Genomic DNA, 15,217 nt, shown 5'->3' with positions numbered 1-15,217 from the left:
TTAAGATGGAAATCACAACATCCTCGTCTTGGGAGCAGGTATGTGGCACTCTCTCTAGTGTCACAGCTGTTCTGCGTTCCTCAGCAGTACCTCATGAGCCAAACATCAAAAGCATAGCTTGGCCCTGAAGAGTCATCCACTGCCAAAAGAATGCTCCTGAGAACTCTGAGCTGAGGCACATCTCGAGTCTGAGTGTTCCAGCTCTTCAGATCAAGTGAGCAGCCGGTGCAATCCGAGTTCCTTTCAATCCTCACACCTATTTGATGCCTTGCTTTTAGCTTAATGGAAAACACCAGAGTCAGAATAGTCTAAAACTAGTCAGTTTGTACAGAAAAGTAGTCCCGGGAATCGACTACATAAACACTCCTTTTGATTTTTGACAGATAAGATCATGAAGTCTCACAATTAACTACTTAAAGACAAGTTGGCATTAAACTAGATATTGGGAAGTTTTCTCTACGAGTTTGCTTTGGTCACTGTTATCTTAACAGAAGGAACTGCATAAATTTTTTCAGCCTTCTTCTCGTGGCATAATGGGAGTTAGTTCAAAACAGTGTTTAGATATAGTTTAGAACTACAACTTGCTTCTACACAGGACGATGAAAAACATAAGAAACAACTGCATGAGTAGTCGTATTCCTAAAGCATAAACTTACAGCAGAACTCTGAACTGTGTTTGAAGTACTACATAAAAAAATAAAATATAATACACACCTAAGAATATCACCTAGGGAAAAACATCACTATATCACCACATTTACTGCTTTTGACAGAATATTCATGTGAAGGAAACGAAAGACTATTTAATTACAAAATAAAAAGCTGGAGACAAAACTAATTTATGCTAATGAAAGCTGAGCAGTCCCTTCTACTGAGGCAGATAAAATTCATGAGGAGTATTTACAGAAAAAAGATAAGTATTCAGAAGGACATAATCAAACATCACCAAGGATAACCTTGGAATACGTTGTCAGAATATGTTTAAGTTATGCAAAGTTATAATAAATTAACTTAATACTCTGTTAGTAATACTATGCATATTTGTTTTGACAAAAATTTTGGATGTTGCTTTGACAAGATGTTGAATAAAGATACAAATTAGATGTATGGACTGTTTGGGAACAAAGCTGCTTATTATTACTCTGCTGATTTACTTGCAATTGCTACAATTAGCGATACCTCACAAACTGGAGTCTTGCCCATGGTAAGGGCAAGAAATCAGATTAATTTACATACTACTACCTACTTTATGAAGCAAGTCTGTTCCTTTCTCAAAAGATGTGCCAATCCTCAAATGAAAAAAGACTTAAGTTTTAGAAGATGTCAAAGAGTTAATGATCATGGGTTATTCACCAAGGAGTAACTAGTACTTTCTGATTTATGAAATACTAATTCTAATGTCAATATAAATTTTCCACTTTCTGTCTGAAGGAGAGGCCCATAGTATTTTCTTTATACATTCCTTAGAGATAGATTAATTAAGGATTACATTATTATAATCTAGGATTATATTTATAATTATAATATAGGATTATATTAAGGATAATATACACGGGTTTAAAAGAGACTTTATTTTTCTTTAGAAAATAACAGGTCAAAATGCATCCCTAGATATTTCTGATTTCCCTTTAAAATGAGACTGTTTATAAATGCAGTGTCCATAATGTAACAAGTGAAGCAATATGTAAGTTTATATTTATAGCCTGCACTTATATCAACATAGGTTGCTCTGAAAGCACTGTCTTCTATTTATCTCCATGGAAACTACAACAGATGCAAAGTGCACAATATCACTGTTTGATAGAGCAAATTGTCACCAACAGAAAACTATTTTTCAACACAGACATCACCGTTTGCCTGTTAGTGCAGATGAGCTAATTGAGATGCTCTTCATTTTGTGGCGTGACAGCTGCTCACAGCCATCTGGAATAGGGCTTATCTTTCACATCACTATCGCCACTGCTGAAATGCACCACCCACCCTCTGACATCGTGGGCAACCAAAATAAAAGGTGTTACTTCTGGAGCCGCCCTTTTATATATACATACATATTTGGTTTTACTTCAGTAAATAATCTGCTTCCAGGCCTATGTGTGTCTACAGCAGACAAATTTTAAATAGTTTTCCAGCACTGAAGAGCAGAACCTGCAAAATTTCTACTGCAAAGCAGTGATTTCTGTTCAGTATGCAGTAAGTAAAGAGTTAATATATTAAAAGCAAACAAGAGAGATGAAAGGGTTAAATAGAAAAATGCATTATAGCACTACCTGAGCCTAACACTATATGGTTTAACACTATATAAAGAACCTGTTTAACCTTCAAGACAATAAAGGTTATCACAATAAAATAAACTTCTGAATAGGTTTTTGTTTTTTTTTTCTCAGCTTAATCTCATCTGTTGCAGAAGTTTGAGAGATTCTATCAATTTTGTGCAAAGCCAGCAGCTAGGAAAGTTGACTTAAAATTACTAAAAGGAGAAAATTTCATGAAAATTCTTTAGTGTGACATCTTAGTGTACTAAAATCAATTTAAAGCCAACTGCTAGCCACTGATTTCTAGACTTGATAAACAATGAATCACTAGAGCACCTAAAGGATAGAAGATACTTGTTACATCAATTAGAGAAGGACAATAGGCTGTTTATGACATACAATACTAGCCAACCTGTTCCCAGACATTCATCTCTGGTCCGCTTTCATTAATGAGGCTACAATCTCTTCTGAGGACAAATACCATATGAAATGTCCAAAGGCTTTTTTAAACTGGGGTAAGTCTGTGGAACTGGAACCAAGCAGTGGATTGATATCAGCATTTATTCTAACAGCCCAAAACCTAAAAAGCCCAAAACCTTTTTAATTTTGTTATGGCTCAGTCCAGTAATGCAAATCTGCATGACATATCACAGATCCAAGTCTTCTGCAAAAAGAAAAGCATACAAAAAACTGCTGGTTTTGCATTTGACCTAAATATTTAGTCTGCCAGAACATGAAGGTAACAAGTAGAGATCTGATATAAAAATATTTAAACTTCTTTTTTTTAATTCTGCAAAGAAGATTGTGACCTTTGAACGCACCCATTACTATCTTACCTGTGATCACATGAGACTGAAGTAGTATTAACCTGCTGTTCAAATTCACAGTAAGAGTATGAACTGTCATCACCCACACTACTGGAATGCTGGTTTTGCTTACATATGGACATAAGTGGATTATGTTACCTGGTATTAGGAACTATAGCCCTTCCACCAGTTCCGTACGATAAAGACTGGTCAACAGCTATTACCCCTGAATACCTAAGAAAACCTCTCAGATTCTTCTTCCAAAAAAGCCTTCCACTCTCCACACCCCAGCGAAAGAAATGAGCTCTTTTATTCTAAAAATAGACATTTCTGACCTCTAGGCAGTACTTGGAGGGTCAATTTCCTACTACTTTTTTAATATATGGAAAATATTTTCAAGACAATTTTAATTTTAAATGAGTTCAGCATATACCCAGTGTTTCCAGAGACCACAAGAAAGAAGTTTTGAAAAACGATTACTGTTTTTACACTTCTGAAAATATTTCAGAGGGAAGGATCTTTCATACATAAAGACTGTTGTTGAAAATTTGAAGTGGTATACTTAAGGATAAAAAGCAGATTTGTTTTGTTTTGTTTCTTAAATGCTTTTATTTCAGAAGAATTTTAAGAGCTTACAGTTCCACTCTGACACGGAGAGCCTCCATGTTTCGGTTTCTTTTACTAAAGAAAAATACTCAGAGAAAAGCAAGCAGCCTTTTAAAAACAATAGAGGATCATTTTAAAATTCTGAAAAAAGACTTGAAATAGTAAAATCTTTACAATTTCAAGAACTAGATTCAAAGAATATGTAAAAAATTCATAGAATGAATAGACTTCAAGCTTAGACTTCTTATCCCTAAGAGATGGATCATCTCTAAGATGTCCAACACATTTAGACATTATATCCAATCCATTTGCAAACTTGTCCAATCCAAATGCTGATATCATTCCACAGTCACCTACAGTTGCAACATTTCTCTAAAATACTATGGTATGGAGTCACCTCCGAAATCATTTATTTGACTTAGGCAATGGCGAAAAACTATGCACAAAGGTAACCAACCAGTTTTAAATGTATTCAGTTTCATTTGGAGCATGACTGGACAATGCATAGTTTCCATTAATTACATTGTAAATCTCCTGTAAAAGTAAGCTGAGCAGGCTCATGGTGAAGACAGTTATCAGAAGAGATAACTGCTGTACCACAAAACAATAAGTGGTTGGAGGCATAATAGTAACTACTCTTCATGAAATATATGGAAGAAGGAAAGAAAAAGGATATGGATAGAAGAAAAAGGAGAAGCTACTGTAGAACATACACAAACCCACTCAAAGAAGAACGACAACAAAAAGGCAAAACAGCCAACCAAACAAATAAACAAGACTGAACAAATTAAGCTATATGTATGTTTCAAAAACAGGTACTTTACATTACAGTGTGCACTGACTAAATAAACATTGAGTCAAGTTGCTGCTAGCTCACAAGGAGTTATTCACCACTTCTTTCCCCTACTCTGACCTCATTTGATTCCTATATTCAGACGGCCTCAACTGGCACATGCTTCTATACTTATAACTTTACGAAGTCCTTAAACCCAAACTTCTTAGGTTGGAAAGTTTTTTGGTAGTTATCAGCACTTCATTTATTAATAACACAAAGTAGTCATAACCATCATCTGTATGGTCCAGTGAGGACTCTACTGCTCTACTACAGAGGGGTGTGATCTGGCTAAGGAGAGACAACCATAATTAAACCCTGTAGGTAATGCAACGCTGACAACATTGACACCAAATTCGGATGGATAAATACATTATGGCTTTATATAATCTTAACTGCAAAAAAAAATAAAAAGGACAGAGTAAAATAAAATTACGACTTCAAAATATTCAGTATCCTTTAGAGAAAAGAAGTACTATTAGGAAAATCTTCACAAAAATGCAACTAAAGAAGGAAATTGCTGTATTGTTAGAACGATGTAACCAGACATTTTCTAATGAAGCACAGGTGTAAAGAAGAATGAACTGGCACAGCCAACCTCTCAGAACATTTACCAATATATTCTTCTTTAATTCTCTGTTAAACATGATATTTAAAAATTAAAAGACAACTAAACAGCATTCTGTTTAAGTGTGTAGATGTGTTTAAGATGCGATAATATCATTAAAAATATTAAATACATACATTTTAGGAAAATGAGCTAGTACATGCATGTGTATTTGTTTACAATTCACTAAATAATAAATAATGAAAGCAAGAACTACATTTATTACAAATTCACTGACCCTCTGCATTGTGGGAGCCCATGCAAGCTGTGAAAATATCGCTGGGGAAACTGGAAGGTTTGGTTAGGAAAGCCAACTTTTATGCAGCAGAGCAAAATCACTGAAACTGGCTTCTACTCCATAATGGAAGTTCTGTATTTTAATGCATTACTTACTGCTATTACTCAAGTCTCCTCAGACACTATCTGATCACGTTCAGTGTTACTGTCCTGCAGACACTGACTTCAACATGCAGGGTAAATGCAGCTAATAAGCATAATTAGCTCAGACAGTGTATTTAATTTAGTTTTGCACTAAAGACTAATTGCCTACTCAGCAGAGGGGAAGTGTAACATTTTTTTTTAAAATGCTTACCCGAGGGCCCTGATCACCTTGATCTCCCTGCAAAGTGGAAAGATGAGATGATAGGTTTAACACAGCATCTGTGTGCTACCCAGCTCTCTTACATCATCTAACATTACACCGGGTCAATACAAACTGTGTCTTTAGTTCATGCTGTGATGTATTTCCATTCACCTGGCAAGTGTCACCCATACATCAACTCACCTTCTCGCCTTTTGGACCAGGAGGGCCCTGAAAGAAATAGAAAGAAAGAATTAAACTAATGAAATAATGGTGCTGGTGAAGCTATGGGGCGCTGCAAGAAAGTATGAGAGAACCAGTGATTTCTGCATAACAGAGTTATTCCCTTGTCATTTTTTGCACCAGATGATAGATATATACCAGAGACAGCTTCTTTGCAGTAATAACTGTAGGCACTGTATAGTTATTTTTTTAATACTTTGCTCACTCCATCTGCAAAATCAGACTGCTTAGATAAGCAAAACTATGTCTGATATGGCAAAATTTCTATTGATTTCAGTTACAAGCAACAATTTATCTCCTGTTAGATAATAAATGTTTTCTAACACTGTGAAAGTTCTTTTCAAGCACAGTTAATAAATTCAGAGGTTTATAAATCTGCCATTTATTTTGGCACCTTCTGTAGCTTAGATTGCCAAAGAAAAATGGATTAGAGAATCTAAAAGTAGTGCTTTCATATCTATCTTTAGAAACACCAAAGTTGATGTTTAGTCTCAAACACACTATTTTAGGTAAAATAAGCTCTTTTATAAGAAATTTGTGTAATGTGATTCTGCAGAAGTAGTATTTATTGTTACTTACCACCAGAAAAACAGAAAGGCAACGGTATCACAAAACAGCAAGGTCCTTTAATTTCCATTTTTATTGAGCACCTTCCAGAAAGTTGCTATCAAGTTTCTGAAACTACTTTTCAGGTTAGTGTCTCGTGAGTAAAAAAGCTAGAAAAGTCCACAGAGAACCAGCTGCTTACACAGAGCAGATACCACCTCCAGCTTTCTGAAAGATGCGCAGGTGTTTCATTACAAAGAAGGACCTTAGGTACCTATGAAAGCAGCTGGAAACAGAGAAGGAGCCACCCAAGCTAGATGGCTCAACTACTATAACAAAAAGCATTGTACATGCTTGGATGTGTATTGCATGTAGAACAAGAAAAGGCTGCACCACAATTAGAAACAACCAAGATTACTGAGAGTAGTACACTTGGGCAGTTCCACAATATACAGATGTGAAAATTCACGTGGCCCACATAAACGCAAGTACAGGGAAGATCAGTCTGCTGAGTATTTCAGATGTGATCAACCATGTGCAACTCTGGCAATTCCTCCTGCAGCCAATTTTCTGCTTATTTCTGAGGACTTCTGATCCGTGCCAGAGAAGAGCATCTGTTGCTAAATCTTCCAAGGAGTAAAAGCATATGTCTTTACTTCCACAGCCTGCCACCTTCTCTGCCTGCTGCAAAGCCCAGGGACATGAGACTGCTATCTGGTCTCCCCTCCTCTCCATTATGGAGGGCAGCACTTACTGCAAGCAAAGTTGAAGCTACCTGTGCCGTTAACCATGGACTGTCCTTTTTTGTGCTGCCCTGCAAGAACTTGGTCTCTTTAGACACAAATCAACCAAAATCACTGGATGTGCCTGCTACATTTATTTATTTATTTTATAGGTCATCTCATATACACGCCATCAACCTAGTAAGTTTGCACACTCACCCTATCAGTAACACTAACTGCAGAAAATAGAAGAACTAAAAAATAAAAATAAAATAAAAAATACTCAATGCAGGCTGCCACTGTTTTATTTGTTTGTTTTACAGTGAACATGGAGCACAGAGGACTCTGGCTATTCTTCCTCCTTCAATTATTAAAACATTACTGTCTTTGAATACCTTACTGGCTGCAAACTGCAAACAGCATGACCACCATCTGCTACAGTCAGAGTTCTATTTCTAGGATCTTAGGCATGAAATTACAGATAATACAACATGACCAAGAATGTAAAGTGATGTTGGCGTTCAAAGCTTCACGTGGCCATAGCAGATGCTACTGTCGTCACCCAAATGCTCAGCAATACCCTTACACTTATAGGTAGTCCTGCTTTCTAAGAGTTTTGTACCATAGCTGACTTGAAGTCATTTTTTTTCCAAGGTGCCCAAGACAGCCTCAGTAAATTAAGCTGGCTCAGTAGAAGAAAAACAAAGTAAATGTGCTCATATGAGTGCCTTCACCAGCAAAGCTTCAGACAGCTAGACCATCTCCCTGGTACATCTGCTGACAATATGCTCAGCCAACGCCACCTGCAGAGATGCCCCTGGTATGCCCTCTGCAGGTTTCCCCGATAAGAAACCTCTGAAAATACAGTCCAGACCTGTTTTAGGGTTTTTTTTGTTTGTTTTTTTTGTTTTTTTTTAATGACAATCTCAGACTTCAGTTTTGTTCTCCTTTCTTTAAATAAGGATTTAGGAATACTACCTGTCCTCGTGGTATTCAGAAATCTATTTTCCATTCAATGCTCTCTACAGGGCAAAGCCTGTAATTAGGACAGTTTGCAGACCCTGAGTTCTATTAACTCACCCTTTCAGCACAGAAGCTATTTTCGTACAAAGCTTTCACCAAAATACGACAACTTTACAGTACTAGAGATTAAGAGCAGCTTTTTCAAAAGGTCACAAAAGCGTTTTTGGTGTGAACACTCACAGGTCTATGCACTTGTATTTCTAATGCTTTTCCTTTGCACTATTTGGCTTGAAAAAACAAACAAAGCCAAAAGGAATTCTTTCAGACACTATCAAACAGAACCTGTATGGTTCAATTGGAAGAAAATTTATGCAGTTCTGACATGGTAAGATCACCCACTTCTGGCTCTTCCCTCATTGTTTCAATTGTTCTCTATTGTTCTTGCAAGTTTATTTAATAAGAAAATTTCTATCCTCAGTCTTTGACATCTTCTTTCCATTTGTGCTGAGAAACTCTCCCAAGGTTTTTACAGCAGAATTTATTAGTATGTGTACACTGAGTGGAAGATGGGGAAGAAAAGAATCCTAAGGAAAACTGAGTTTGCGGGGGCAGGGTGTGATTAGGAGATGGATTTGTTTAAAGGAGGACAGGATTTCTTCTGTTTAAGGCTACAGACACAAAGAACTGAGTGAGTAAAATAACACTGGCTTTGTAGGCCACTGCATAGACATCCTGCTTTTTTCCCAAGGAGACTTCTGCACTTTCGTTTATGAGATGGCAGAGATCAAGCCACTAGCTGCTGCACAAATGTGAAAGCATTTTGTGTAAGTTATATGAAACGTCTGAGGTCAGAGCATTTCTGAAATAACTTTACAGTGTTTTCACTGGAAACAGAGGCTCTTTTCTCAGAGTGTAATTATCTGCTCCAGACTACTATACATTTCTAAAGAGAGTTTATAGCCTGTTTCACATAAGGAAGGCCTTGTAAATCACAAACACATGCAAAATCTGCATTCATAATTAGGCGACAAATACTACTGTTTTTAAAGCAAGGTCTTCTAAAGCAGACTGAAAGGCCTCCAGGCACCTGCCGCCAAGAACTAAAATCAAGGTCAAATCCATCCAACAGCCATGTGCAGGATTATTGGCCGATGACTTTTTTCCTTTTTGTGGGGGGGTTGACAGTGGGATAAGAGAGACTATCAAAATCTCATTTCTGTTCTCTGATGAAATCCTTACAATATTATAAATGTGTGCAAGGAATGAAGGGGCAAGAGGACACAGCATTGGAAAATAGGTGACCAACACTTGTGGTCTTGACTAAGGCAATATTCCCAGCAGGATTAACTACATATTTGTGAGTGTGACCAGCATGATTTTTCATATAACTGATATTTTACAATTTATTTCCTGAAATAAGCTAATTTTACATTTCACACTTTCAGCCATTGCCTTCTTCATAATTTTACAAAATACACTTTGAGGAAGATGTGGTTAGATGTTAGAGAGAAAAGTTTCATTCACTGGGTGAGGCACTAGAACAGGTTGTGCTATGGTTGTCATCAATCCTGCTCAAGGCAGGAGGTTGAAACTAGATGATATTTGGCTTTGGTTAGAAGGGATCCCATTCTATGATACATTCAAGAGACATCTTCAAAAGACAGTATTTAATTTATATTGGTTTTTCAAACACTCAGAAGTTCCTGAAGTACCTTACAGATATACATCTTCCTTTTTCTACTGCTCTATACCCATATTTAACTGTAATACAGCAAGTTCTACCATGACTTCACAAAAAGGCTCCAAGCATTGATGGAAATGTAGAAATGAAAATACTAATGGATATTCTGAAAGGAGTTTAAAGAAATAGCAGTGTTTCCAGTTGTGGTCAAAAGCTCTGAAGTCTTGGCAGAGAAAGTGAGACAGTGACAGTTAGATAACTCAGATGCCACTGCAAAAATAATCTGCCCATATCCAGCCAGCAACAACTAGTTCAGTGAAATCAACTGGATTGTGACAGTCCCAGGTCCTGGTGATATCATCTGACTTCAGGATTCCTAGGAACCAGAGATGTCAAACTCAGCAGCTCAAACCATACAGAGCTACCACAGTATTGTAGTAGCAATTCTTTAGGTATGCACCACATTCCTCTATTTCCACCAGAACAGATATAGCCGTAGGCTAAGTCATCCTGACTGAATGTATCTTGCAAGGTTCTACCTTTGTTTTCATTTTGGATAAAGCAACACACAACGCATTTACCACTGCAGACAGTCACAGCATCCACAGTAAGAGTGGAACTGGCAGCATAAGGGAACAGTGGCCTTGTGGAGAGGAGCACTGAAATGAACTTGCCAGTCCAAAGCTAGCTAGGCAAATTCAGGAAAGAAGCCAATTTGTCTTCTTGGTTAAATAAATATTTATAATTGCATGAATACATTGTCTAAGTTAAGTCAACTCCTGCAGTTCACTTTGAGGTTAAAAGAAGTTTCAAGCATGTAACAACAAACTACTCAGAAAAAAAATTTATTTCTCAGAAATTCAGCACATGACTTTCACCTTCACCAAATCACTAGTTGCTGACTGGAATGACATTCCTCAGTCTAACCTATAGATGTCACAAAATATTAGGATCAGATATAATAAATCATAAGAAATTACAATGAATATTGAAATATGTAATATCATTTTTAAGTTCCTACCCTCGTATTAATCTTATGACCTCCATGCAAGCCCTGAGATACTGAGCAATGTGGTTTTGGCATTTGCTAGGCTTTGCTATTTCTGCAGCCAGTGTTGTTCACTATGCCAACATCACACCTCACATAAATTTTACAAGCACTTGCAAGAATTTCCAGTGAACCTGAACAGCTTCTATATCTGAAATTATATATATATACTAATATTTTGTGCTTTCCATGGGATATGGCTGACTCATGGTGAACCCTTTAAAAAGGCGAACAAAAAAACAACCACAAAACAACTTAATCTTTCTTTGGCTTCCCTTATAGTTTCCAATTTTTGATACAATTTTCCAAGGCAGAAAAAGTAAAACCTTAATATTTCACACAGCAACTGTATCTGGCTTATAAATGCTATGTAAAAGGATGTAATCTGAGAAACATAAAATTGATGTATATATAGCAATCTAGATAAACATCTCAGTTGACTTGAGAATGTGAACATTACATGAACTCAGCCATAAATCCATATATTTGTACTCAGAATTCAATGACTTATTCCAATGCATGAATCAGGCAGGTTCATAAACTGCAAGTAGAAGAGCACAATATACCCAAAGTGCATCAAGAAATTGTAAGGTGCACCTCCACTACCTGTAATTTATACAATTTTATTTCTCATGCAATGCTTCTGCTGAGATCAGGATGAAGAATTTTTCTGAACTTTATGAAGTTGGTCACAAAAATCATCAGTTAAATAGACAAGCTGCAAATGGGTTAGCATAAACTGAATCATTCCTTATCCTGGAAGAAGCATAAGACTCAGCATCCCACACAAAATGAATTCTCACCCTTTATCCAGCATCATTACTTTCATTCTTTAATCAGTAAGGCAAAATCTTCTCTTTTGCTCCTTCAAACTTTTTTTTTTTAATTTGTAGAACCACAAATAGCTACACAAATAACCTAAAAAATCCCACAGTACTGAGTGTGTGACTATGTACATATTGCATGGGCAAGACAAATCAAGAATCGGCTGTAATTGTGTGTAAATACAATCAGAATCAACTGTTAAATCACTTGTGAATCAAGTAGCTACAGTACATGCCAGCAAGACCAAGGATGAGGTGGCAAGAAAACTACCACTTTACCAGAAGCCATTTCCTTGTCTTTAGTAAAGCAAAAACCCTTCTAGCTGTTGTTTATTGTTCATTACTCTGTAAGGTAAACGTTTACCTGAAGGTAAGCCTTCACTACCTTGTGACAAGTACACTTTCCCATTCTCCTACTTGCAAGCCATCTACTGATATTAGTTCTGAGGCAATACCATTAATACAAATAAACAAAAATCCCAGTATAACGGAAACCTCACCATATTAGACTTGCTAAACAGCACATAAAAACCGCAGACTAGAATGTCTAATACTGATAAATCCCATTATATAGGCAAACATCCAAACATTCTGTAATGCCATCGGTACTGGGAAGATGTAAAGCCTTGTGCTTACATTAAAGACAAACGTGCAAATTTTTAAGCTCACCCTCAGAACTGCAGAAGTACAGACGAAAACACAACTGAGGTGTGCCCTGAAAAATCAAAATACCTTTAGCTAAATGCTGAGCTTTTGCTGTTATTGGTGGTATGTTTGCTATTTACAATCCAATCCTCATTGTTTTTCGGAGCTCAAGTCATGATGTAAAGGTATTTTTAATAACAATACAACAAAAAATACCATAAGTTCATAAGTTCATAAACTTATGATTTAACTTTACCAATTTACTTACCAATTTTAATGTTCAATGCTTCTGTAACATCTCTTAAATGTTTCTTTGATACAGACTGGTCTGGGCCTCCTACTCTTCTGACAATCCTCCAGCAAATCTCTGTATCATTACAAGACTGCATTTCTATCTCAGTATTCACTCATTAATTGAGAGTTTATGTCATGTGGTAAAAAACAACATAGCATGGCTGCTACTGAATAAGCGAAAAGGAGTATTAATAGATGAAGATATTTATTAGAAATCATAGGTTTCTTCATAAAAGTTCAATAGCTGATAACATTAACAAAACAAAGTGCAGTTGACAAGGGCCTTATACTTTCTTCAGTAAATATTCACTGAAGTCAAAAGAAACGACCCCATGGGAATTCAAGGAGCAATGAATTAGGCAACTATAAACCTACATGTCTGGGAGACAGGAAGACAAAGAATAAAGGGCTGCTTACAGATTTTACAATAAAAGAACCAGAGTGTAAGTGTTTTCCAAACAGACTGCTTCACCATTTCCACAGAACTGCATTTATTATTGTGTCAGAATACTGAAGCACAAAAGAAGTTGCAGCTGTAAACAGGTTTTATTGCCACAGACTTCACATCTTTTATTTTGCATTGAACATTAAAAGTGATATGGAAGAATGGAGAAAAATTCTAGACCTGCTTAATCTCTCAATTGCCCCCTTTTATTAGAAGAACAGTAGCATGGTAAAACTCCAGAGGAATTTTCTTCTGCGATACCTGTGAGGGTGTTATCAGTAAGCAGTCAATAAGCAGATCGCACCAATACAGAGATACTTTGCTCTAAAGGTATGACATGCATCTGGTTCCCAGTACAAGCAGTTACATCAGCTACTGCTGTCTTTAAGTCAACCAAAACACTACTTTATAGAAGGCATTAATATGTTGCAAAAAATCAAAAGAAAACTTGGGGAAACAATAACAAATCAATTATATAAAGCACTTGAGAGGAAGACCAACACATTTCTGTGGAATTTATTGCTTACAAAACTGCAGTAATCACTGAAATACATTCTGTCTTTCTTTTCCAACACAAAATAAATAGAACAAAACTATACCTACTGCCAATCAAAGTCATGAAAATCCTTTTTCCAGATAGTTGAATTAAAAAATATACCATGAAATATCTTTCATACTTCCTCCCTCTGGTAGATTTTTATCCATAAACCAGTTCTCTCATTTACTCCTAGAAGTGTAGAAAGAAGGCATCTCCTTGCAGAGAGCTAACAACTTCCTGTTATTTTCAGGAATGGTAGTTCACAATCTAATCCCTTCATTTATTATTTTAAGGTTATTTATTATTTTTTTTTTTTAAACCTAATCAGGAACAGTAGGTAACAGGTACAGCAGTCTGTAATTCAAAGACCTTTGGTACTTGTCTGGTTACTTAGTGGTCTGAAATAATTCAGCTGAAATTACAGTGCCGTTTAGTCATATAGCCTTTTTTTTTTGTAAGCCTTAAAAGCAGCTCTTTGATGAGGATGAGAGACTGGGCTTCAAGTGTTCTGAAGAAAATACACAAAAGAAAGTAATGGAAGAGTTTCAAAAGCAATGGAGATTCACCACTGCTGGTTCACTATTTGTGCACTGTCACTACGAGAGAAGTGCTTGTAGTCACTGAAGTCACAACATGTCTCAGAAGCTTTCAAATCCTGTGGATCATTCAACTTTGCTCATTCATTTGCTATTTTGAAGGGAAATAACATGCAAATATTAAGCAGGCAACTCATCCTCTGAGTACCAATAATGTACCCTGTTTATTAACAGGGTAGGAAATCCTAAAAACAATAACAAACAAAAAAAACCTAACAAAAAACAAGCAGACAGCGAAACAAAAGTAAGCCAGTTCAAGGAGAAAAATAAAGTGATTGGTTGTAACCTATTTTGTTTTCGTAGTTTTCCTCACTCTACCTTTTCTCTCTGCAAGGAAGGAATTTAAAAAAAATATCTAAAGCCCATCACTGAGAAACTAACATTAATTCACAGAATCACAGAATTGTAGGGGTTGGAAGGGGCCTCCAGAGATCACCTAGTCCAACCCCCCTGCCAAAGCAGCTCCCTAGATCAAGTTGCAGAGGGCTAGGAAGGTGTTGAACATCCCCAGAGAAGCAGACTCCGCCACCTCTCTGTGCAGCTGTGCCAGTGCTCCGTCACTGCACTGGGAAGAAGTTCCCACACACATTTGTGCAGAACTTCCTATGCTTCAGTTTGTAGCCATTCTCCCTCGTCTTATCAATAGCAAATAAATTATTTCTGGAGGTCTAGTATCCTTTTCAAAGAATTTCATTCCATACCTGCTGTCATAGCAAGGTATATTTACATTAAGGTAACAAAGGCAGAATTTGAATAATTGAAAAAAAAAAGCAAAACAAAAAAGGGCTACCTTACAGGTTCTGTAAGCCAACATACATGTGCTGTATTTCAACATTAGATTTAATTTCAGCATGAAGATTTTGACAAGTATTTTTATATGGGAGGTCACTTCCATTCACTGCAGTGGGACCAAAGTAATCACATCTAGTCCAGTTGCAATTGCCCTAAGTTATATGTATATATGGTATTTTTTCTTATACATGTACTTT

At 36.5% G+C, this 15,217-nt stretch overlaps 1 protein-coding gene across 1 annotated transcript in view; it reads right to left on the bottom strand.

Moving 5' to 3' along the window:
• COL25A1 (collagen type XXV alpha 1 chain) overlaps positions 1-15,217 on the bottom strand; it is a 284,645-nt gene that overhangs the window by 89,895 nt on the left and 179,533 nt on the right. The window contains exons 6-7 of the mRNA XM_065736495.1: positions 5,888-5,914; positions 5,696-5,722 (exon numbers count right to left, since the gene is read on the bottom strand). Of these exons, the coding sequence (XP_065592567.1) occupies positions 5,696-5,722; positions 5,888-5,914 (54 nt within the window). The remainder of the gene's footprint in view (positions 1-5,695; positions 5,723-5,887; positions 5,915-15,217) is intronic.

This window comes from Cyrtonyx montezumae, unplaced genomic scaffold, assembly GCF_038088225.1.
Source record: "Cyrtonyx montezumae isolate F1298 unplaced genomic scaffold, pur_monq_1.0 scaffold_2, whole genome shotgun sequence".
Classification (NCBI taxonomy): domain Eukaryota; kingdom Metazoa; phylum Chordata; class Aves; order Galliformes; family Odontophoridae; genus Cyrtonyx; species Cyrtonyx montezumae.
Note: the sequence above shows the minus strand (reverse complement) of the source record. Positions and strands in the feature narration are given on the sequence as shown.